The 25,999-nt window shown below is 39.8% G+C and overlaps 1 protein-coding gene across 4 annotated transcripts in view; it reads right to left on the minus strand.

The window, feature by feature from the left end:
* The window catches only part of Abcb11 (ATP binding cassette subfamily B member 11), a 96,027-nt gene that overhangs the window by 45,995 nt on the left and 24,033 nt on the right, over positions 1-25,999 (minus strand). For all 4 annotated transcript variants that reach the window (XM_039105931.2, XM_039105932.2, XM_039105933.2 and 1 more), the window contains 7 exon segments: positions 17,377-17,464; positions 16,047-16,180; positions 13,720-13,891; positions 10,393-10,517; positions 6,775-6,949; positions 2,523-2,636; positions 7-117 (listed from right to left, as the gene is read on the minus strand). In XM_039105931.2, coding sequence (XP_038961859.1) covers positions 7-117; positions 2,523-2,636; positions 6,775-6,949; positions 10,393-10,517; positions 13,720-13,891; positions 16,047-16,180; positions 17,377-17,464 — 919 coding nt within the window.

Raw genomic sequence — 25,999 nt, forward strand, 5'->3', positions numbered from 1 at the left:
ACTTACCTTCACGTCCGGTCTAGAAGGATAATGGAAGGTCACATTGTGGAACTCAATTTCACCCTTGATTCGGTCTAGCTTGTAGCCGTCTCCTGACATGCAGTCAATGACAGGTTGCTGGAGTGCAATACAAAGATAATTGTTCGTGTGACAATGCATGTCACACACATGTCGTATCCATCTTGACGTTAGTTAACGCACAAAGAGATATCTCAGTAGTTAAGAGCACTTGCTGCTCTTGCAAAGGACCCTGGTTCAATTCCCAGCACCCCCATGGTAGGTAGTTCACCATCATCCATAACTTTGCTTCAAGGGTGCTCATAGTCTCTTTCTCATTGGACTTCCACAGGCACCAAGGATGCGTGCAGTGCACACACATACATGCAGGCAAAATACACAAAAAAGTAAAATGAATAAATTTAATAAAAATTTTAAGGCACAATCTTTCTGGCCAAAATATTGCAGAGATGTGCTAAAGATAAATTGTTTTCATATTCCATATCTACAAGAGTGATACCAGGTACTACTGTTGAGGCTGCTGGGTTATTATTATATGACTACATATTATTATTGAATGTAACTTTGATACAATAGCAGAGTTTTATTTATTTACCATTATTCATTACATTATTACCATAAACTTATATATTGCTAATATTATATAATATTATTAAACCATTGTTTATTGACACACTATAAAATGTTAATATGGTTAGTATTATATTATTGAGATGATGGGAGGTGAAGTGTTTTAATGTACCCTTTGCATTTACATTGTTCTTATGCTCTAGTTAGACAGGGGGGACCTCTGAGAGTAATATAGCTGGTGAACTAGGCTGGGGCTAGTAGCCCTCTACATTTGGCAGTCAATGAAGATGACAAAGTAAAATTAAGTGTCCACAAAATATCACCAGCTTGCAACTGTACCCTGCCCTCACTCTGCTGTTACTAATGAGACTTATCTAAAGCAATCATTCTGGCTAACCAAAGAAGAGGGTCACCTCTTCCTCTTAGGACACTCCAGGTTCAACTTTGTTCATCGTCCACACTAGAATAGGAATCATGACCATAGCCCCATCAGGGAATATAATGGAATCTATTTTCTTTTTCTCAAGTGTTTAAATAAGGATCAAAAAATAAAATGTAAATGCCTTAATTCTCAGTTGTTTTCAGGGAAGCTTTGCAGGCATCAATTGATTCGAGGCCATGAGAAAAGCTCAAAGGAGCTCAAAGAGATGACTTAGCCATTAAGAGCACTGACTGCTCTTCCAGAGGTCCTGAGTTCAAATCCCAGCAACCACATGGTGGCTCACGACCATCTGTAATGGGATCTGAAGCCCTCTTCTGGTGTGTTTGAAGACAGCTACAGTGTAGTCACAAACATAAAATAAATAAATTTTTAAAAAAGAAAAGAAAAGGTCAAAGGGCTGGAGAGATGGCCCAGTTGTTACTTGCCTTTCAGAGGACCCACATTTGGTTCCCAGCTCCCACAATGGGAGGCTCATGACTCAACTCCAGGAAGTCTAGCATTTCTAACCTCTACTCACATGCACAGACAGACAGATAGACACATATCCGCACACACAATAAAAAACAAAAACAATAACAAAAACAAAAATCTTTTTCAAAGGGAAAATATCAAAATATTCCTGGCCACGGAACTCACAACACAAAACAGCTTCCTCAGGTAGATAGCATTTCATTGTAGCCAAAAACAAAAACAACAGCAACAGCAACAACAATGAAAACCCACTCATAGTTCAGGTGACCCATGGCTCTTGGTTCATGACATTTTCTCAAAGAGAAAAAAAGAACAGAGTCCTATCTTCTCCCTTCTGTTTTTGGTCTATGGTTACCTGACAGGATTGTCAATGAATGTTCATAAATTAACCAACAAAATCCACCCAGGGGTACCGCGGTCCTTTATAAATTTAAAGAGACTTCCTGCTAGGACATCCAGGCTCATAGACATGATCATAGGCTTTTCCCATTCCCCCGACCTTTGCCCAGGATGACTTTGTTCACTCCCATTCGACTTTCTTAACTCCTTGAGTTCACCAAGTTCTTTCCCAACCTAGATGTTTCACAACCAGGAATTCCCTTTTTGTTCTTACTTCCCATGGCCCCAGTTTAAAGATTCCTCCCACTAGCCAGTCATAACACTTGGTCCTATCTCTTTTATTGGACTTAGTACTGTCTAATGTTATCTTTAAATGTTTACTTCTTGCTATGTGTGGTAGTACACACCTTTAATACTCCCTGCCCACCCCATCCCCCAACCCCGTACACACACAAACCAGAGGCAGGTGGATCTCAGGACTACCTGAGCTGAGTACCAGACTAGCCAGGACAATGTGGTGAGACCCTGTCTCAAGGAAACTGTTTCTTTTGTTTTAATGGGCATCTCCCAGTATAAGTATGACAGCAGAGACATAAGGTGTCCTAACTCACAGGCTGGTTCCCAGCTATTAGTACCCATCCAAGGACATACCCCATTAACTATTTCTTTGACTTTTACGTACCCTGTCTATTGTTTGAAAAATATTGGTAGCTGCTGAACACCCAGTGGAGAAGATTTCCAAGCAAGAAGATGCATGGCCAATATTCATAGCTGCTAATATGACACAGAGGAAAATCTGAAAAAAAAAAACCACATAGTTTGCATACATTTTTGCCAATTTGTAGATAATAACATTTACCAGGTGTCCTTATGAATTCTTAAGATTTCTCAGAAATATTTTTAAAGTTAAGCAGTTTATGGGCTTTTCAGAAGTATATAACTTTTTTTCTTTGTAAAGTATTTCTCCATAGTTATACTTTTAAATACCTCTTTTCCCGCATTTACATCATGGAAGACGTGAGTGAACGGTGTAAACAGGCAGATAACAACAGTTCTTGGCAAAGATATTTAAAGACCACCCTCTCCAGCGACCTCCCACATCAGCAAAGCAACTCGTCCTATGTCCTATATCTGAGCCCAGCAAACACATTCTGTAAAACCCAACTAGTAAATAGTTCAGGCCACATGAGTTCTGAATCCATATGTACACAGACCACATGGTACATACGCGAGTGTAGCAATGTGTAAATAAATGGCCATGGCTATGTCCCAATAAAAGTGTATTCATGGAAAAACAATGGATAAGGAATGGAGTCTTCATTTTGAAGACCAGGGGTCAATTCTTTGCTTAGCCTGGATTTACAGAAAAGCCATTGCCTCAAACGATTCTCTCTGTGCAGGTTGTTAGAGAAGCCAAGAGTGAGAGAAGACAGACTCATGTCCAATGATTGCAGTAGACAGCACACATCCCAGGCAAGACGTTCTCACCAGAAATACCATAGCTCTATCCCTGTGCACAGAAAGGTAAGAAGAGAAACTCTAGGGAGCAGGCAATGCATGGAGCACCCTTAGAGGGAGCTATGATCTGTGTCTCTTACAACAGATCTGGGGAAAGGAAAGCTGGCTAAGTCACTGAGACCTGAGTTCAAATCATACTTGATGCCATCTAGAACACATTTCTTAACCTCATGACTGCCTTTCATTTTTGTAGTAGATGGTACCAATCACAGAATGAAGTAATGCATATTATTTATGGTAATTACATTAAATACCTTGCTCAGTGCCTGTTGCCTTATATGTACCGAGGGAATATTATTTCCTATTACCACTGTTATTCTTTATTATTGAAATCCGAAATGTAAACAAAAACCCCAAGGTTTCCCGCTCATTTAGTTCCTCTTCATCTTTCCCTAATAAACCAGAAAGCAAGTTTTTATCTGTATACAAGTGATACTAATTACAGTAATCTATGTGAGCTGCTTCTCATTTACACCCAATGCAGTCATAATAATTTTGTGCACCACAAAATGTGCTAAATTAATTTGATTGTTAATTAGTTTAGTGGCTTAAAACATTGAACTCAACTCAAGAAATTCAAGAGTACTCAGCTTTCAAAATTGCCTTGTAGAAATATAACCAAGAGCACTCTCTCTCTCTCTCTCTCTCTCTCTCTTTCTCTCTCTCTCTCTTTCTCTCTCTCTCTCACACACACACACACACACACACACACACGAGAGGGGGGGGAGAGATTATTAATTAAAAGAAGCACTATCCAGGCAAGGTATAACCAGAGCATTATAGCAAGAAGTTGAGAATAAGGGGATAATAATTTATGATTAAAACATTAGAGACACACAGTATGCCATGTCTACACAGTGGTACTTTAAAAACCATCCACTGAAATGACAAACTCCTCAGGGAAGATCCAGCAGGTATGTTCAACCAATGTCGCCAACTTCAAAGTCCAAACAATCAAGTTACAAAACAAAGAAGTGCCCCTCAAAATCTCAATATTTTAAGAAAGTTTAGAAATTTTTCTGGCTGTGTTCATAGCTTTCTTTGGCTACTTATAACATGTGGGTGGCAGACTGAACATATATGACAGATGGTCTCATGGTTGAATCCCCAAGAAACTTTAAAAGGAGAACCATAAAACCAGAACCTAGTTGCTATGGTGGTTGAATGAGAATGAGCTTGATAGGCTTGTATGTTTGAATGCTTCCAACAGTTGTTGGAACTATTTAGGAAGGATTAGGAGGTGTGGTCTTGTTGGAGGAAGTGTGTCACTGGGTGTGGGCTTTGAGGTTTCAAAAGCCTAAGCCATTACCCATTTAATTCTCTTTCTCTCTCCCTCTCCCTGCCCCCTTCTCTTATGTTTGAAGAATAAGACGTAATTTCTTAGCTACTATTCTAGTGTCTGCCTTCTGTCATGCACTCTACCATGACAGTCATGGATTCAATCTCTGAAACTGAAATCCTCCAATAAACTCTGTCTTCCATAAGTTGCTTTAGTCATGCTGCCTATTCACACAAATAGGAAACCAACCAAGGCAGTTATTAAGGTGCTCTAGCTTGATTTGACAAACAATGACCAAAAACAATCTGGAAAGGATAGGGCTTGCTCAGCTTCTAAGTCATAGTCTATTATTCAGGGAAGCTGGGACAGGAATCTAAAGACAAGAACTGAAGCAGAGACCACAGAGGAATGCTTGTTCTCCATTGGCTTGTTCCTTAAGACTTACTTAGCTTGCTTTCTTCTACAGCCCAGGACCACCTGTCCAGGGCTGGTACCGCCCACAGTGGTCTGTGCCCTGTGAGGTCAATTAGCAATCAAAACCATGAATCAAAACCATGACCTACACACATGCCCACAGGCCAATATGATGAAGGTAATTTCTCAATTGAGGGTCCTTTCCCAGGTACGTAAAGTTGACAACAGAAGCTGTGACACACAGGGACTTTTACACTCAGAGCTTTCCATTGGAACTGTGTATCAGTTAACTTTCAATTTACCAAGTCATTTCTCCTGTGAACATTTTATTCATAAATTCCCCTTTCTTCTTATAGGCACAGAATACAAGAACAATTTTGCTCAGTCAAAGCATTTCTACAAAGTAAACAACCAAAGCTACCTTCAGCTACTAACACCTTAGATGGTAAATTCATACAGTTTTTAAATTATTCTCATTACAGTTTTTGTTTATTACAGGCTGCTTGTGTACTGCAGTGCAATAGTGGAGGTGAAAGGAGGACCTGCCTGAGTCAGTTATCTCCTCCCTTATGAGCCTTGGGGAATCAAAGTCAGGTCATTGTGCTTAGCAGAAAGAGCATCTCACCAGCCTTTAGAAGCGATTAGATCGATAAGGAGAAAGAACCTCATAGTCAGATCTCAGATCTACAACACTTTAACTTTTCCGAGTGCCAAAATAGATCTAAATTGCAGAGACAATTGGTAGGTCATGATACTATTAACACTTTACATACTATCTTTCAAAATTTATGTAACACCTGAACATGCATTACCACACAATATTTTTCAACAAAGTTCAAAGCTATGCCAGCTGTCCATTCATCAAGGACAAAGACAACTTTAACGCCATTCTGTTGCTTCCTTATCTTGTTCAGAATGACATGTATCAGATGCTCATTCCTATCGACACTGCATGAGTTCTCCAGGTTGCCTAGGGGTGTGTTTGTAATAAACAGCGGATTTTTAAACGATAAACTTTCATGTAGTGAACTCCTGGTACTTTTCATTGTTCCGCTGGTGCCTGTTCCATCAAGAATCTTGAGCTGCAACATTTTATTTTATTTAAAAACCTTCCACTAAGCGATTTCCAGCACCACGGCAAATGGAAACCGTGTTGGGTTTTGTTGTTGTTGCTATTCTTGATTTTGATTTTTGTCCACCATGCTTTGGACGGATCTGGCGCATAGCAAAAGCCGGGTAGATGCTTTTGGAGTGAATAACTCAAAGAACACTGCAAATTAAAGTAGCAATAGCATCCGTGGTGTCATAACACCCCACTAATGAGTTGTGAAATATGCTTGTACCACGTATTCGGTTGAAGATGTTACATATCTTGTACTATTACCAACTTCGCTTTTACGACCTGTTCATCTTTAGCTGAGGGGTCAATGACTTCCCATTTTCATGGTATAATTTCTTTTGGGATCCACTGGAGGATCATTACTGTACAGCTGTAAAACCTTTAGTTAATTGGAAATCATTAAATTGCTGGTCTCATCAGCCCACGGGTTTAAGTTCTCTTCACTAAAGTGTCCTAATATCGTTGGCCCTGCAGATGGACTTCAGCAAACTACTGAGGCTTTCTTGCCTAAGACATTAAAGGGATTAATTCTCAGGGTTGCTATGATGACTTTTCTGACAAGCTATCAAGAAAGACTATATATAGGAAACAAGAGCCAAGTACCTGGACCAGTGTCCCTGGTGTATACTCTTCTTCATCTAGGACAAGTGTGGAACCATACCAGAAGGCCAGTGCATAACAGAAGAAAATGAGACACCACATGTACCCAGTGAAGAAGCCCATCACCATTCCTTTCCAAATTCCCCAGCGCTGGGCAAACACAAGATTTTTCTCATACCTGTAAACAGAAAAAGGTTGGCTCAATGCCAGCCTGAGCAGCTCAAGGCATAACATTTAAAATGTTGGTGTGAGTGTATGAGACAGTGTGTGCACCTGTAGGGGTGTGTGTGTGTGTGTGTGTGTGTGTGTGTGTGTGTGTAAGGGAGAGAGAGAGAGAGAGAGAGAGAGAGAGAGAGAGAGAGAGAGCCCGAGGGTCTGTTTGTCTGTCTGTGTCAGTGTCTGCATTCACAATGAGGAATATTGTTCACTGAGTATAGTCAACCTTCCAAACAAACCTTCTGAAGTTGGTTGCAGCTTCGATGAGAAACAGTGGGATAACTTTGGCCTCAAGAGCAATTTTTTAACCAATGCCTTTGTTTGGGAGCTATTAAAAGTTATGTTTAAAAGGTTTCTTTGGAATACATATTATGTTTTCCATCAGAAAGTAAGGCAATTATCTCCAAATCAGCAGATTAAACTAATCCACATGGTGAATTCCAGGTCAGTGAAGACCAAATAGTGAAATTGTGTGTCAAAACCAACCAACCAACCAACCAGCAAAAAAGCTCAAAAAAAAATTAACTAAATTACAAAAATAATTGCATTCTTTCTTTTTCCTTCCTTCCTTCCTTCCTTCCTTCCTTCCTTCCTTCCTTCCTTTTTTCCTTTTTTCCAAAACAGGGTTTCTCTGTGTAGCCTTGGCTATCCACTTGCTGTATAGACCAGCTGGCCTCAAACTCATGAGATTTGCCTGCCTCTGTCTCCCAAGTACTGGGATTAAAGGTGTGTACCACCACTGCCCCAATATAAAATCATATTTTTGACAACTGTATCATTTTTGTAAATTAAGTTTTTACTTTTACTAAAAATTAGTCTTTAGAATGATCTATCATAATTTTCTGGTATTAAATTTATTTGCTTAAATAAAAAATAAAAAATAAAAAAGTTATTAAGTGCATTAAACAGTGCTATAGCTTCACAATATATTCAATTAAATGTTCAATTTAAAATGTTCATTTAAAGAAATGTTATGGGGATGTCAAGATGACCCAGTGAGTGAAGGCACCAAGTGCAGTGCAAGCTTGACCTCCAGGAAGCACAGAGTGGAAGAGGAGATCTGACTCCTACGAGTTGTCCTCTGACCTTCACACTCCTGAGGAGATCTGACTCCTACGAGTTGTCCTCTGACCTTCACACTCCTGAGGAGATCTGACTCCTACGAGTTGTCCTCTGACCTTCACACTCCTGAGGAGATCTGACTCCTACGAGTTGTCCTCTGACCTTCACACTCCTGAGGAGATCTGACTCCTACGAGTTGTCCTCTGACCTTCACACTCCTGAGGAGATCTGACTCCTACGAGTTGTCCTCTGACCTTCACACTCCTGTTCTGAGTACACAACCCTCCCTTCTTCCCCATAAAATAGACAAAGTATAGTTTAAAAAAATGTTTAAAGTGGAATTGCATTTGAATCAGGCTGTCCTTCCTTCCTTTTCTCTCCTCTTTCTCTTTCTTTCTTTTTTTTATTGGCACAATAGATGAACAACTAATTTTAGTAGATGCCCCAGTTTCCTTTGTGCTGCATGACAAGCAAGAGTCAGGCTCCTTTTAGTCTCTGAAACTGTAAATTAAATTAATTTTTTACTAATACACAAAAACAAGGCATCATATGTAATGATGGAATAAAATATGATGCTTTGATGCATGTACACATTGTATGTTTAAATCAGGATGAATGGATGGACGGATGAACGAACAGAGAAAGAGAAAGAGAGAGAGAGAGACAGGGACAGAGACAGACAGACAGACAGACAGACAGACAGACAGACAGACAGACAGAAAAAGACAGAGAGAGAGTCTCAATCATTTATCAACTGGGCATGGGAAGTCAACCAGTGATTCCAGACCTAGGGAGTCAGAGATGGGAAGATTCCAAGTTTAGGGACAGCCTTGGCTACATGTCAAGTCAAAGTCAGCCTGGGCTGCCTAGTGAAAAACTAAACAAAACTCCCCAAGTCAAATTTTTTGAAATTCTTCTTTGCTTTTGTGAAATATGCAGCACATTGCTATCTATAGTTGCACTGTGTATTAGCGCCAGAGTGCTTTCTCCTGACTGACCATAACTTCAAAACCTTTGACCACCCTTTCTCTGCTCCATTTTTCCCTACTGCTCTGTGCAGTCTCTGTCATCATTCTACTCTTAATGTCTATGTTATCAATATTTGTAGATTCCTCATATGTACATGCAATTGTGTAGATCTTCCTAAGCCTGCCTTACTCACTCAACTATGCACATTGTTACAAATAATGAAATTTTGTTCCTTTTATGATCTCATGGTATAGCATTCTAATCTGGTGATCAATTAACAGACGCTAATGTCTCCACTCCTTAGCTCTTATGAACAGCACTACAGTAGACACAAATGTGCAGATGCCTATTACACAGACTAGTTTCACTTTCTTTGAGTATGTCCGCAGGAATGGGATTGTGGAATCACATGATTGCTCTTATTTTAATTTGTTGAGGAACTTCTTTGCTGTTTTACATAATAGATCTACTCATTTTCATGTCTACCAATAGTGTGCAAGGGTTCCTCTGTATCCTCATTGGCCTTGTTATTGTTCACCATTTTCCAACAGTCATTCTTACTAGGGTGGTTTTGAGTTGCATTTCCCTGGTGGCTAGATACCATGATGAAGCTGTTTTAATAGACTTGACTATGTGTCTTCTTTAACAAAGTGTCTACTTAAACCCTATTGTTCCCTTTCAAGTTGGATTGATCATTACTAGTTAGATTTTAAAAGTTCCTTATATATTCTATGTAGCAATCCCTTGTCATTTGCATAGTTTGCATAGAGCTTCTCCCTGTCTTTTCTGTGAGCTGTTTCGGTTGTGCCTGGGGGCTTTTCGATGTGATGGAGTATCATTTGTTTACTTTTGCTGAGTTTTTCTTGTCTGTTGCATTTCTGTGCTGTCTGTGTAATCTGTTGTCTGTTAAGCATGTAGACATGCTTGCTAAATGCAGAAGATTGTCTTTAATGGCAGAAAATGCTGCTGATGGTTGGCATGAGTTACATAATATGTCTGCTTTTATATCATCAGTGTTTCTTGCCTATTTGGCTCTCTAAAACTCATCTCCAAAAGCACATTGTACTGAGCATGGTAGCTCATACCTTTCATTCTAGCACTTGGGTGACTGAGTCAGGAGACCATGAGCCCAAGACCACCCTGGTCTATAAAGCAGGAGTTACAAGGGAAACTGAAACCCTAAAACACTGCTTTGGACCTTTTCTAACACTCTGCCCATCAACATTTGCTGATCCACCTCTTGAACAATCCCTCCCATTGCTCTAAAGGATAGTGGGTCTGCCACTTTGTACAAAACGAAAAAAAAAAAAAAAGGCAGGAAACAGTATTGATTCAAGAAATTCAGGAAAGCAACAGACATTCAAAATAACCAACCTTTCAACCTCTTTGTTCTCACCACCAAAAGCGGCCACTGTTCGAATAGATGAGAGGACTTCATCAGCAATAGACCCCGCTTTGGCATAAGCCTTCAACTCAAGCTCCGTGAACTTGGCTATACTCTAAAAGCCAAAGGAAAAAAAAAAAAAAACAAAGTTGGCCTGTCTGTCAGTGACTCATTTAACAAATGAACAGGTGATATGGTTTAACAAAACACTAGGTGTTTCACTGTAACAAAAGACAGAAAAGGCTGGGCCAAGATTAGCTTGTGTTAAGCATCACCCATGGGTGCTGGGATTTGGGTATGTTAAAACGAGACTAAAGTCTATCTCGAAGAAAATGTTCTCATAGAGTTAAGTACCCTCAAATCTGGTAATACTAATGTTTCAGCTATGGTGCTAATGGAGTCCCTAAGTCAAACTATGATATATCCCTTTGCTATTGGAAAGAAATCATAAACCATTGCAGAATCTACAAACACCAGAGGCAAAGACTGGAAGCCTATGTAGGCACACGGCTGGCCAGAGTACAGAGTGAGAGCAAAGACCAGGGAAGGCAGACACAGCATTGCAAAGGGAATCCCAAAGGAGAAGGCATAAGGTAAATATCTTCACTCAAACAGGGCTTTACTACATTTTTAATTTTTACAAGAGAAAAAGACAACTCTTCTTTAGTAATTTTTTGAAAGTCACTTTTCTACAACTGGGTTCGGACTGAGTCCTAGTCAACAGTAGCTGGACATGGTGACATATACCTGTAATCACGGCACATGCAAGGGAAACAGGGATACAGGCTTAGCCCCAGCTACATGAGAGCACAGCCAGTCTGAGACAGATGAGAGCCCATCAGAAGCAAAACCAACTAAGCAACAACAATATGGAAGGGGGGGGATGAGTTAATATTGTGGAAACAAACTCAACTCAGAAACCTAAAACACATATAGTACACAGATGGTAAGAGTGTGTATTCCAACAGACTTTTTCTCTAGACCTTCAGCAGAATCATTATTGGCAAAATATTAGACAGAGCTTATAAATACAAAATAAATGAAAATAGCCTCAATGATATATTTATTATTTACTCAGTCTATATCTTATAAAATCTGTAAATTAAAAAGCTGTTTTCCCCTACACTGTGACTCGTGTTCAAGTTCAATGGATGGCATTACAGTTTTTATCCCCACTCTGTCTAATTTATTCCTGAAACATATACATTTTTTGCACAGCAGTAAGAATATTAAAGAGTTAGGAGTGACAGCACCTTTATTAGAGGGCCATATTACTTAATAATAGGACATATTGGGCCAGGTGATAGTGGCTCACACCTTTATTCCCAGTGCTCAGGAGGCAGAGGCAGAGGCAGGTGGTTCTCAGTGAGTTGGAGGCCAGAGAAATCCTGTCTTGAAAAACAGAACAAAAACAAAGGGTAGAACACATTGGGAGTTTAAGAAACATATATTTTGTAATATTTGATAATTATTCATGTTTCTCATGCTAAAGAGAAAGATGTGACAAAATCATACAAAACCCACAACAACTGTTAGTGTCTATCATATATATATATATTGTGTGTGTGTGTGTGTGTGTGTGTGTGTGTGTGTGTGTGTGTGTGTCCAATCTTTGATTTACATGCAACAAAGTTGCTGGAATCATTTTACAGGGACAGCCAGGTATAGAAGAATGCAAAGGGAGAGTTGGAACATTCCACATGAAGAAGCTAGAATCTTAGGCACTTTGGTGACACAAGAAACTGTACTGTGAAGCGCTTCAATCCAAATTTAGGCAACATCTCCGCGGTGTGAAAACACAGTGGTGACTTGTGAGCATATGTGTATTAATTTATCACAGGAACCCACGAGTATATGTGTATTAATTTATCACAGGAACCCACGAGTATATGTGTATTAATTTATCACAGGAACCCACGAGTATATGTGTATTAATTTATTGCAGGTTTGAAGAAAAAAGTTAAGGTGACTATAGAAAGAAAAATAAAAGCTGAACAAAAATGTTCAGAACCCCTCAGGGTCTTCAGTGGAATTTGAGGTTCTCTGGAGCAAGGCAGGACAGCGGTCTGTAGGAAAGTCAGTTCTAAAGCTTGCACAGTCTTACGGATTTTAAAAACAATACTAAAATATCTCTTTTTAGATTCTTTGTGCCAGACACTGTACTTAATGGAGAACATGGACAACATCCCCAAGTTATCACACGATTTAGGCTGTTACCCCTGTTACCACAATAGGGCTGAGATTCTGAAGGGGAAAATGTGTTGCTCTTCAGGGATACACACTTGTTACTGGTCAGGTCTATGGCTTTGTGAAGGGAGCTCCTTGCTACTGTTACTCTTATCCCTTTAAGTGTGATGATCAGTGACTGCAAGGATACCAGAAACCATCACTGTGGTGATAATTAGCTGCTGTTCAATGACAACTGAGTATTACTCGAATGTTCCCTTTGAATTCTATTTATAGTAAGCCTTCAGCAAGCCTCACTTCATGACCTGTGATGGTAAGATTTTTTTTTAAATGTGTTCTAAAGATGAAAACTAATACTTTCTCCAACCAAGGGAGACTTTTAACAGTGGTGACTCGGAAAGTCTTATTCCACACATGGGCCTGGTTTGAGTAAGTGAGGTAATGGACAGGTACTAACAGAGAAGACACTTTGACTGAATCTGCAGATCTGACCCAGACACTGGTTAGATGGACTGGAGATGCAGCTGCAAAGGCGGAAACCTTTTTTGGAGTACTCATTGCTTTGTGCCCTTTTGAGCATGAGCAAAGGGGCTGCTGGAGAGTGGGCGGAAGTAGGCATCAGGTTCCCTTGAACTGCTAGATAGCTCTTTTTGCTTCTGTGAGCTCCATTGACTGAATCTTAAATGATGTTAACACTTTCCTTCTTCGTAAGAATTAGAGATAGTGGGGTTGGGGATTTAGCTCAGTGGTAGAGCGCTTGCCTAGGAAGCGCAAGGCCCTGGGTTCGATCCCCAGCTCCGAAAAAAAGAACCCAAAAAAAAAAAAAAGAATTAGAGATAGTGAGTGTGAAACCTCTAACAAAGTACCTGGCAAAATAGAAGACCCAGAATACATGCAGTAGATTGCTGTCCGCCGAATAACATTTATCTTACTAAAACATCATTAATTCATATGCTGTGGAGCATAATTTAATACTGAGGAGTAATCAAACATTAGAAATCAATACAATGATAATCACAGTGACTACACTTGGGAAGTCACCGAAGCATCACGTTTTGGCCTTTGGGCATGTAAATGTACAACTTCCATGAAGCACAATTAAAAAAAAAAACACAACAAAGCACTCTTACCAGACCTATGACGGCTGCCCCAATGCCAATGAGAGGGCTGACAGCAAGAATCACCAAGGTTAGTTTCCAACCCCTGTAGAACCCTAAAAGTAACCCACACATAGCCGTCGACATGCGCTGGAGGAAATGAGCCAACTGGTCGGCAATGGCGTCATTGATTTTTTCAATATCACTAGAAATAAGAGAGGTATAGATCAATACAACTGAATTCTGTCAGTTCAAGTGTTTGTTGAAACAGTTCATTCTTTGTCACATGCTTCCATTCCGCTGTCACTCCTTAATGAGAAGCGAGGACTCTGTCTCACCTTCCAGGATTTCTCATACCTCAAGAAGATAGAAACCTCATTTCTTACAGTCAGCTGTGTGTGTCTTGACTCGACTTTGTAAGTTGATGTGGATTCCAAACCTCTGGATTATCCCCAGGAAGAACTTATACCACCTCCCTGCATATCCATAGCAAATAAATTAATCTAAATACGCCTTTCTGTCTGTCTGTCTACCTGTCTGTCTATAAATCTTTCTCTGTATCTGTCTCTCTGTCTCTCTGTCTCTGTGTGTGTGTGTGTCTATCTGTCTGTCTGTCTGTCTATGTTTGTCATATTCTATTTATAGGCAGTAGAGACTGGTGACTAAGAACACAGACTCTGGGACCATAGCCTGAATTTGAATATAAGCTCTTCTTGAGAGAATTATCCAGGTTTCCAGGTAACAGTTTCCTCATCTATAAAGAGACGATAACAGCAGAACCTGCCTTAGAGTTCAGTAATTATGTGAAAGCATGTGGAACAGTACCCAGTGTAATAAACACCAATATGTGTTACTTTGGATCACTTCTTTGCTGGCTAATTTTATGCCTTCTACCAGGATTCAAGGTACTTCAGAGCTTCAGAGCAGGGATGGAAAGTATTGTGGAATATTGGTTGAATATAATTGCATTAAACTCATAAACCCGAGAGTATTCCCTTACTTTCTTGTCTAGATGGAGCAAAAGGGTTGGTATTTAATAGCAAGAAGGAACTCAAGCCATCACCCAGAGCCTAGCCGTTGTATTCTAGTGGGGTTAAGCATCTGGTGACAGAGGGTGGAAGGAAGGCAAGTTCTGGACTCTGGACCCCAAATCATCCACTCTGACATTACTGGCCGACGGTGTCTACAAGTGTTCTTGGCCTCTTATTTAAAGAACTAAAAATAATTGTTCACACAGAATTGCAAAAGAAGAGAGGTAGCTTTATTCAGACTGAAATGACAGCACAGCGTACAGACTGTATAGGCCGATAGTACTCAAGGGCCCCACATCACATGGTCTGAGATCCGGTTTCTGTGCACTCTAAAATTAAGGGGATGGTTATTAAGGGGGAATAGTTGGGATGGTATTTTTATCAATAGATTTTGGCGTTTTTTATTCTTTCCCACTAGACATGTCTCTTTTTGCATTGCATCTGACTTTAATCATATGCATGGTGGTTGTCAAGGTAGGAGAAACATATCCCATTGTACAGAAAGATCTATAAGTGTACTCGATACAGGTGGGAATCTGGGGTTGCTAGGAGTATTGTTCAGAGGTAGAGGGGTGTGTGTGTGTGTGTGTGTGTGTGTGTGTGTGTGTGTGTGTGTGTGTGTGAAAGAGAGGGGGTATGGGGAAGGAGAGAGAGAGAGAGAGAGAGAGAGAGTCCTGAAAGCCTCCTTCATATATTCCACAATATAGTTAATGACTTTTGCAGGACTTCAAGTTCAGTTCAGGAGGGTCCAACTACTTTAAGCTATCTTTAAGTCTGTTATTTGCTTATTTTTTGCTTGTTTTATTTTGTCTTTAACTTTCTCAAGATACTTTCAGAATTTATCTGGAGGTTTCTCTCTGTGCCTCCATAGGCATAGCAAAAGAATGACTTCTAAGCATGGTTTTTCCATGTGTGTGTAGGTTGTCTCATCCATCTCTCGGTTTTACCCTATGTCAAATAACCTCATATATCTAAACCCTCTCCTGTGACAATGGTCTACATGCAAAATTGTAATACCCTGTCTTTTGTAGTGACTATAGAATAAACTAATATCTATGAAAATGCCACCTCTATGAAAGTCTAATCTATTTTTATTTATAAAACCAAGGTGTCCTGTGACCCAGGCTGGCCTTGAATACCTGTATAGTCGACAGTGACCTCAAACCTCCACCTCCACCTCTCCCCTACTGGACAGCCATGGGTAGCCATGTTTCTTAGTATATGAGACAGAGCAAATCAAATCGAAACTGAAAATGTTGCCAAAACACCATGAGGGTTTTTTTTTTAATCTAAATGATACTTTATAACCTAGTTGCTCCTGCTACTTACTCAGCAAACCTTGAATTCAGCTCTCCCACAGAAGTGCAGTCGAACCACCCAATTTCCATTCTCATTATTCTCCGGAAGTAAATTTTCCTCATTCTCCTTATCTGACGAGCCCCAGTGATGACCCATAACCTTATCTGGAGACAGACAAAGCTGTGTTTAGCACAGTAACACTGAGCAGGTTAAGCAGATTCGTCTATTCTTTCTCCTATTTCTGAAAAACCACATTTCCGGTGGTTATGGTTGGGACTAGCTGAAAAGAAGAAGGAAGCCGTTGACAAAGTGCCTCTTTTGGACACGGTGGTATGAGCTCTGACACCCCTGCTAATTGGGGAGGTAAGCTGACATTTGCGGGGTAGCAAGGATCTAGCTTTAACTCCAGTTCTGGCAGGTGGACAGGCCGCCATTTGAATTTGACCTATTGGGTTTCGCTGTCTCCATCAAGTGAAACAGGTTCAGGGCGTCCACACTAGGAAATGGATGCTCTCTGTTCATCCACTTCACAGGATCCTTCTCTCCCTCCTCCTTGTGTATATATCCATGCACAGTGTTCAAGAAATGACATGGGGGCAATTTAAGCCAAAAGATTATGATCCAAGCAGGAATCTCATAGGAATCTCATTTGTTGATTTATTTCTCCTATTTTTTTTTTTTTTTTTTTTTTTTGGTAAATCAAGTATCATGAAAACTGAAGCCAGAATAGGAGAAATGGACCAGTTTCACTTTACAGCAAATGCTACCTGAACTCATTGGATAAGTGAAAATGGAGAAATCATCTCTCTTTTTCTACAGAAGATGACAAAATGTGGAATATTTTTCTTAGTAAAATTTTTATCACCTAGGACTAGAAAAAATCAGATTTAAAATTACAGAATTTGGACTAAAAGGACACTTGGTTAGACTTAGCAAAGAAAGACAGAAAAAGGAAAATAGTGTTTGCTCTCTCCGTCTCTCAATGTCTGGCTCTCTCTATGCTCCTCAGCCCCAGCCTAAGACACTACTTTGCTGAGAAGAGCGGGGCAGATAGAGGACGTCAGTCAGGCAGCTCCTTAGCTGGAAAAGTCTACCCCTCCTTTCGCCACTCCCACTCCCCCCAACCCCACCCACCTCCACTCAATACCACCCCTGGAGCCCTTGCTTCCACATGCCCCTGCCTAGGCTGGGCTCTCGCTCTCTGAATCTTCCCCACCCTCTCAGAGCCTTCACATGCAGATCTGAGTTCTTAAGAGTTTCTGAACAGCTGAAAGGTTAAAAGGCAGCGCTTCCATTTCTTTCCTCCTGGTGTCTAGGAAGCCAGATGTCTGTCTGTCAGTAGAATGGAGGCGCTACTAACTTGAAAGTATCCAAGGATAAGTACGGTCATGCCGACTCCTGCGTAGATGCCAGAGAATTTGATCATTTCACTTTCAATGTCCACCAACCTTAAAAAGAGGAGAAGGTGCTGAGACTAAGTAGAGTCCAGGTATCAAAGGTTGCATTGTTTAGGGGACTTTGAAATAAATTTACTATACACGTCCATTAAATACTCACATGCAGAGAAAGGTTTTAACAAACCAGTTGGGCTTCCTGGAAAGACAATTCTAGAAAGAAGGGAGCTGTCAATCAAGAGCTTACTGTTGACCCCTTTGGGAAGGTAAGCCAGATTTTCACCTTCTCCATCCCAGAATGGCATTTTTAAAATGTGTTTGTCATATTCCTACTGGGGAGATAGCCCCTCCCCTTAGCCCTTAGCTTTCTGCTGGCTACACCCTTCAAAGTTTCTCTCACTAGGGTTAGTTCACAGGGTGAAGGAGAAATACTTGCTGGGAATCCTAAGAAGTCTCTCCTCCACTCCTCCAGAGCTGTCATGCTGTGACGCAGGGACTTGGCTTGGCAGAACCAGCAAGGGAGGAGAAAATACTCTAAAGCACTTTCAGGAAATAAGGGACTCTGGTAATCAGAGAAATAGCACATTTTTTCTTATGATAATGCTGGTCTAAGTGACAGGGACCCCGTTTATTCAGGAAAGGAGAGGAGACAGAGGACAAAAGGTTCTTTTTAGTGGGCATGCGCTCATCCTGCACAATTTCTGGGGCCTGGCTTCCTCTGATAACCCAAGCTTCTCTTTCATAGAAAGGACCATTTTCTCTTTTGTGGGCCGCGCTTCACATTTCAAGTGTAGGCTCTCAGGGTCTAGCCTAGAACATGAAAGTGATCTCATCTACAACCATAAAAATCAAAAGTTTTAAAAAATACTGAAGTCGATGGTCTCTTAAGTTCACTTTCTTAGAGTTTTCCTCTTACTCTCCTCCCCCCCAATGTTCTAATTGGCCCAATATCGTAAGTTATCTTTTCTCCATTGAATGTCTTTCCATCCTTATTTAAAAAATAATGGGTGTGCTTATTTTTGTGGACATATTTCTGAATACAGTCTAACCTCCATCAATACCACACAGGCTCCATTGCTATGGTTACAATTGATGTTGACGTTTGGTAGCTTATTTTATTTCCAATGAATTTAGTTCTGCCCTTTTGTCTTTCAGTACAGATTTTAAAGGAACCTTGCTTATATTGTGATCAAAGTAATAGTCCAACAATTCCTCAGTCAAGAAAATATAGCGTAGATGATGGTTTGTATATGCTCTGTCCAGGGAGTGGCACTACTAGAAGGTGTGGCCTTGTTGAAGTAGGTGTCTCGCTATGGTCGTGGGCTTTAAGACCCTTCTCCTAGCTGCCTGTCTCCCACTAGATGAAGATGTAGAACTCTCAGCTCCTCCTGCTCCATTCCTGCTGGGATGATGCCATGCTCCTGCCTTGATTATAAAATGAACCTCTGAATCTGTAAGCCAGCTCCAATGTTGTCCTTATAAGAGTTGCCATGGTCATCGTGTCTGTTCCCAGCAGTAAAACCCCAATATATATATATTCCAGCTTTTAAAAGGAAGGGGACACCTTGTCAGTTAGAAATAAGGCCAGCACAGGAAGTTTGTATCACACAATGTCACTTAGACAGAAAGTCTAAACAAGTGGAAATCACAGGAAGGAATGAAATAGTAGTGTCTAGGAACTGAGAGTGAAGAAACCAGAATTTTATCAAACAATAAAAACGTTGGTAGCAAGAGGAGCTCATGTAAAAGTTCTATTGCGCAACACAGCCACAGTTAGTGATGGTGTCTTCGTATGCCTGAGAATGCTAAAGGAAGGATTTTAACTGTTTTCATCACAAACGCATGGTGCTGGGACCGGAGGGATGGCTCAGAGGTTAAGAGCACTGACTGCTCAATTCCCAGCAACCACATGATGGCTCACAACCATCTGTAATGGGATCAAATATTCTCTTCTGGTGTGTCTGAACAGAGCAACAGTGTAGTCATACGCATAAAGTAAATAAAATAAATCTTTTTAAAAAAAAATGTGTGTTTATGGAGGGATCCATGGCTCCAGCTACATATGAAGCAGAGGATGGCCTTATCTGACATCAGTGGGAGGGGAGGCCATTGGTCCTGTGGAGGTTTGATGCCCTAGCATAGGGGGATGTTAGAGCAGTGAGGCAGGAGTGGGTGAGTGGGTGGAGGAAAACCCTCAGAGGCAAAGGGGAGGGGGCTTGGGATGGGGCTTGTAGGGGGAAAACTGGGAAAGGTGATATTATTTGAAATGTAAACAAATAAATGATTAATAAGAAAAGAAAAAAGAAAACATGTATCTTGCTTGCATAATTGTATATATAATGATATATGTGCTAACTAGGGTAATTTAGACACCCCACAATGTATACATATGTCAAAACACTTTGTTCTACATACAATTTTAGTGTAATTAATTTAAAAATTTATCAAAGGTATTAGCAATCAGAACGTGTGTTAGCAATCAGAACATATCTAAATCCAGGAAAAAAACAGAATCAACAATCAAAAACACTCAGCAAAATAAAACTCAAGACTACATGGCTTCACTAGTGAATTTTGCCAAATAGTAAGATATTGATTACCATTTATTTTAATACTTTAAAAAAATAGACTTCAAAGAAACACTTCCAAATTCATTCTAGGAGTTCAGTGTTAGTTACCTGGTTCTAAAATAATACAAAAAAAATCTGGAAGTATAGGCTGACGTGTCTAGTAGCTATAGTCACAAAACTCAACAGCTAGAAGACTGGGGAATGCTGAGTTGATAAAGCGCTTGCACATCAGCTTAAGGGCCTGACTTTGATCCCCACCGTTCACGTAAAAACTGCCCACAGCAGTGTGCACCTGAAACACTGGGAAGGTAGAGGCAGGAGGACCTTTGGGACATTTGCACAGCCATTGCAGCGGAATCTGTAAGCTCTGGGGTCAGTAGGAGGTCCAAACCCAAATGAAACAACCAGTGAGTGCTCGGAGCCCTAGCAGACACCTTCACATCCACACTCACACACATGGCCCTGGTTAAACTCAGTGGGTCCCAAAGCAAAAACAAACAAGCAAACAAACGAAAACAAAAACACATAAAGTAGGACCAGGACATACTGGCAGTGGGGGAAGGGATGGTAGGGATTTAAGAAGAATAATTGAGGCTGTAAGGATGAGTATGCCCAGAGAGTATTATATACATATGTGAAATTCTTACAAGTTCACAAACACTGACATGTACACACACACAAAGACATGCACACACATACACATCCTAAAGAAAACACCGGCCGGATCCCACACAGCCCACACCTGCAGCTCAACTCCCCGGGTATTCTGACACATCCAGGTTCACAGGTAAGACCCTAAACCCTGTCCCAATATCCCCGCATACCAGAATCCCTGCGAGCCTGGGAAGCAGATTCCCTGAGCCCAGCCAGAGACCTGCTTGTCTTCCGGTTCCCACCTGTGCCAGGAGCAGAGCCCCGGCACTGGACCCAATTCCACACAGCCCACACCCCAGTTGCAGCTAGACTCCCCAGGTACTCTGACACATTCAAGATCGCAGGATCTCACAATCGCACGATTGCACAAAGAACAGGCTCCAGTCAAAGACAGGGAGGCCAGATAACACCAGGGATAACCAGATGTCAATAGACAAACGTAAGAACAAAAGCTACAGATACCAGTTTGACTCGGCAACATCGGAACCCAGTCCTCCTACCACAGCAGGTCCTGGATACTCCAACACACTTATAAAGCAAGATTCAGATCTAAACTCTCATTTCATGAAGATGGTAGAAGACTTTAAGAAGGAGATAAATAACTCCCTTAAACAAATATAGGAGAACATAAGAAAACATTAGAAGCCCTTAAAGAGGAAACACATAAATTCCTTAAAGAAATACAGGAGAGCACAATCAAACAGATGAAGGAATTGAACAAAACCATCCAGGATCTAAAAATGGAAATAGAGTCATTAAAGAAAAACACAAAGGGAGCGAGCCCTGGCGATGGAAAACCTAGGAAAGAGATCAGGAGTCACAAATGCAAGTGTCACCAACAGAATATAAGAGATAGAAGAGAGAATATCAGCGTCAGAAGACAGAAGACCTCAACATCAACACAACAGTCAAGGAAAATACAAAAAGCAAAAAGCTCCTATCTCAAAACATTCAAGAAATCCAGGACACAATGAAAGGACTGAATCTGAGAATGACATGTATAGAAGAGAGTGAAGATTCCCAACTCAAAGGGCCAAAAAACATCTTCAACAAAATTATAGAAGAAAACTTCCCTAACCTAAAGAAAGAATGCCCATACACATTCAAGAAGCCTACAAAACGCCAATAATTAAATTAAATAATTAAATACCAAATAATTAAATACAAAATTAAATAATTAAAATACCAAATGCATGGAACAAAGAAAGAATATTGAAAGCAGTAAGGGAAAAAGGTCAAGCAACATATAAAGTCAGACCTATTAGAATTACACCAGACTTCTCAACACAGACTCTTAAAAGCCTGGGCAGATGCCATACGACCCTAAGAGAACAAAGTGCCATACCAGGCTATTATACTTAGCAAAACTCACAATTACCATAGATGGAGAAACCAAGGTATTCCAAGACAAAGTCAAATTTAAACAATATCTTTGTACAAATCCAGCCCTACAGAGGATAATAGAAGGATAAGTTCAACACAAGGAGAGAAACTACACCCAAGAAAAAGCAAGAAATTAATTTTTACACAACAAATCCAAAAGAAGAGAAACATACAAACATAATTCTACCTCTAAAACAAACAAACAAACAAAAACAAGCAACAATCATTGGTCCTTAATATCTCTCAACATCAATGGACTTCAATTTTCTGTCAATAAAATGACATAGGCTAACAGACTGGATACATAAACAGGATCCAGAATTTTGCTGCACACAGGAAACACACCTCAGAGTCAAAGACAGACGTTATCTCAAAATAAAAGGATGGGAAATTTTTTTCCCAAGCAAAAGGTCCCAATAAACAAGCTGGAGTAGCCATTCTAATATCCAACATAATAGACTTTCAACCAAAAGTTATCTAAAAAGATGGGGAGGACACTACATACTCATCAAAGGGAAAATCCATCAGGATAAACTTTCAATTTTGAACATCTATGCCCCAAATACATGGGCACCAACATTTGTAAAAACAAACGTTACTAAAGTGCAAAGTATACATTGAACCTCACACAAGATTAGTAGGAGATTTCAACATCCTATTCTCACCAATGGACAGAGCATGGAAACAAACTAAACAGAGAAACAGTAAAGCTACAAGAAGTTATGAACCAAAGGATCTAACTGATATCTACAAAACATTTCACCCTAAGACAAAAGAATATGCTTTCTTCTCAGCACCTCATGGCACCTTCTCAAAAATCGACCATATACTTGGACACAAAAGAAATCTCAACAGATATAAGAACATTGAAATAATCCCTTATATTCTATCAGACCACCACAGACTAAGGCTGGTCTTCAATAGCAACAAAAACAACAGAAAGCTCGCATACACATGGAAACTGAACGACTGTCTACTCAATGGTAACTTGGTCAAGGAAGAAATAAAGAAAGAAATTAAAAACTTTCCAGAATTCAATGAAAATAAAGGCAGAACATATACAAACTTATGGCACACAGTGAAAACAGTGCTAAGAGGAAATTCATAGCTCTGATTGCCTCCATGAAGAAACTGGAGAAAGCATACACTAGCAACTTGAGAAAATACTTGAAAGTTCTAGAACAGAAAGAAGCAAATACACTCAAGAGGAGCAGATGGTGGCAAATAAGCAAGGTCAGGGCTGAAATCAACCAAGTAGAAACTAAAAGGACTATACCAAGAATCAACAAGACTAGGAGCTGGTTCTTTGAGAAAATCAACACGATAGATAAACCCTTAGCCAGATTAACCCAAGGGCACAGAAACAGTATCCAAATTAACAAAACCATGGATTAAAAGGGAGATATAACAACAGAAATGAGAAAATTCAAAAAATAATAGATCTGACTACAAAAGTCTTTCCAGTCAACAAAACTGGAAAACCTGGATGAAATGGATAATTTTCTAGACAGATACCATGTATCATAACTCCCAAGAAAATAGGTCATTAGAAGTCTCCCTACAAAAAAAAATCCAGGGCCAGATGGTTTTAGTGCAGAATTCTATCAGGCCTTCAAAGATGATCTAATACCAACACTCATCAAACTATTCCATAAAACAGAAACAGAAGGAACACTACCCAATTCTATGAAGCCACAGTTATACTGATTCCTAAACCACAAAAAGACCCAACAAAGAAAGAGAACTATAGATCAATTTCCCTTATGAATATCTATGCAAAATACATAATAAAACTCTCAAACACTAAATCCAAGACACATCAAAACGATCATCCACCATGATCAAGTAGGCTTCATTCCAGGAATGAGGGATGGTTCAATATACAGAAATCCATCAAAATAATTTTTATGTAAACAAATTTAAAGGAAAAAACAACATGATCATCTCATTAGAAACTGCCTTTGACAAAATACAATGCCCACCCATGTTAAAAAGTATTGGAGAGATCTGGAATTCAAGGTGCATACCTAATATAATAAAAGCAATATACAGCAAACCAATAACCAACATTAAACTAAACGGAGAGAAACTTGAAGCAATCACACTAAAATCAGGGATTAGACTAGGATGCCCACTCTCTCCCTACCTATTTAATATAGTACTCAAAGTTCTAGCCCAAGCAATTAGACAACAAAAAGAGATCAATGGAATACAAATTGGGAGAGAGGAAGTCAAGATATCACTATTTGCATATGATATAATAGTATACATAGGCAACCTCAAATTTTCTACTAGAGAGCTCCTACAGCTGATAAACACCTTCAGCAAAGTGGCTGGATATAAAATTAACTCAAACAAATCACTAGTCTTCCTTGACTCAAAGGATAAAAAGACTGAGAAAGAAACTAGGGAAACAACACCCTTCAAAATAGTAACAAGCAATATAAAATATATTGGTATGACTCTAACCAAGCAAGTGAAAAATCTGTATGACAAGAACTTCAAATCCCTGAAGAAAGAAATTGAAGAAGACTTCAGAAGATGGAAAGATCTCCCATGCTCATGGATTGGCAGGATTAATATAGTAAAAATGGCCATCTTGCTGAAAGCAATCTACAGATTCAATGCAATCCCCATCAAAATTCCAACTCAATTCTTCATAGAATTCTCAAATTCATTTGGAATAACAAAAACCTAGGATAGAGGAAAACTCTTCTCAGTAATAAAAGAACTTCTAGGGGAATCACCATCCCTGACTTCAAGCTGTACTATAGAGCAATAGTGATAAAAATTGTATGGCATTGGTACAGAGACAGGTAGATCAATGGAATAGAATTGAAGACCCAGAAATGAACCCACACACCTATGGTTGCTTGATATTTGACAAAGAAGCTAAAACCATCCAGTGGAAAATAAAACACAGCACTTTCAACAAATGGTTCTAGTTCAACTGGCAGTCTTCATGTAGAAGAGTATAAATTAATCCATTCTTAACACCTTGTACAAAGCTAAAGTCCAAGTGGATCAAGGACCTCCACATAAAACCAGATACACTGAAACTAATAGAAGAGAAAGTGGAGAATAGCCTCGAATACTTGGGCACAGGGGAAAATTTCCTGAACACAATACCAATGACTTATGCTTTAAGAGCAACAATCGACAAATGGGACCTCATAAAACTGAAGTTTCTGTAAAGCAAAGGACACTGTCATTAGGACAAAATGGCAACCCACAGATTGGGAAAAGATCTTTACCAACCTTACAACCAATAGAGGGCTAATATTCAAAATATACAAAGAACTCAATAAGGTAGACTCCAAAGAACCAAATAGCCCTATTAAAAATGCAGTACAGAGCTAACTAGAGAATTCTCAACCAAGGAATCTCAAATAGCTGAGAAGCACTTAGAGAAATGTTTAATATCCTTAGTCATCAGGGAAATGCAAATCAAAACAACCCTGAAATTCCACATCACACCAGATAGCAGATGTTGGCAAGGATGTGAAGAAAGAGGAACACTCCTCCATTGCTGGTAGGACTGCAAACTGGTAAAACCACTCTGGAAATCAGTCTGGCGGTTCTTAAGAAAATTGAACAATATTACCTGAAGACCCAGCTATACCACTCCTGGGCATATACAGAAAAGATGCTCCAACAAGGACACGTGCTCCACAATGTTCATAACAGCCTTATTTATAATAGCCAGAAGCTGGACACAACACAGATGTCCCTCAGCAGAAGAATGGATACGGAATATATAAACTCTCAAATAGAGGGGAGGGCGGATGGGGGCTTGATGGAGGAAGTAACTGGGAAGTGGGATATCATTCGAGATGTAGACGAACGGAATAATTAATGAAAAATAAAAAAAGAAAACACTGGCAAATTAATTCTTAGAGCATATAAACAGGATCATACATTGTTACTAAGTGCAATATATTCCTGGTGATTTAACGTATGAACATTAATCAGTCATATAAGC

The sequence above is a fragment of the Rattus norvegicus genome, chromosome 3 (genome assembly GCF_036323735.1).
Source record: "Rattus norvegicus strain BN/NHsdMcwi chromosome 3, GRCr8, whole genome shotgun sequence".
Classification (NCBI taxonomy): Eukaryota; Metazoa; Chordata; class Mammalia; order Rodentia; family Muridae; genus Rattus; species Rattus norvegicus.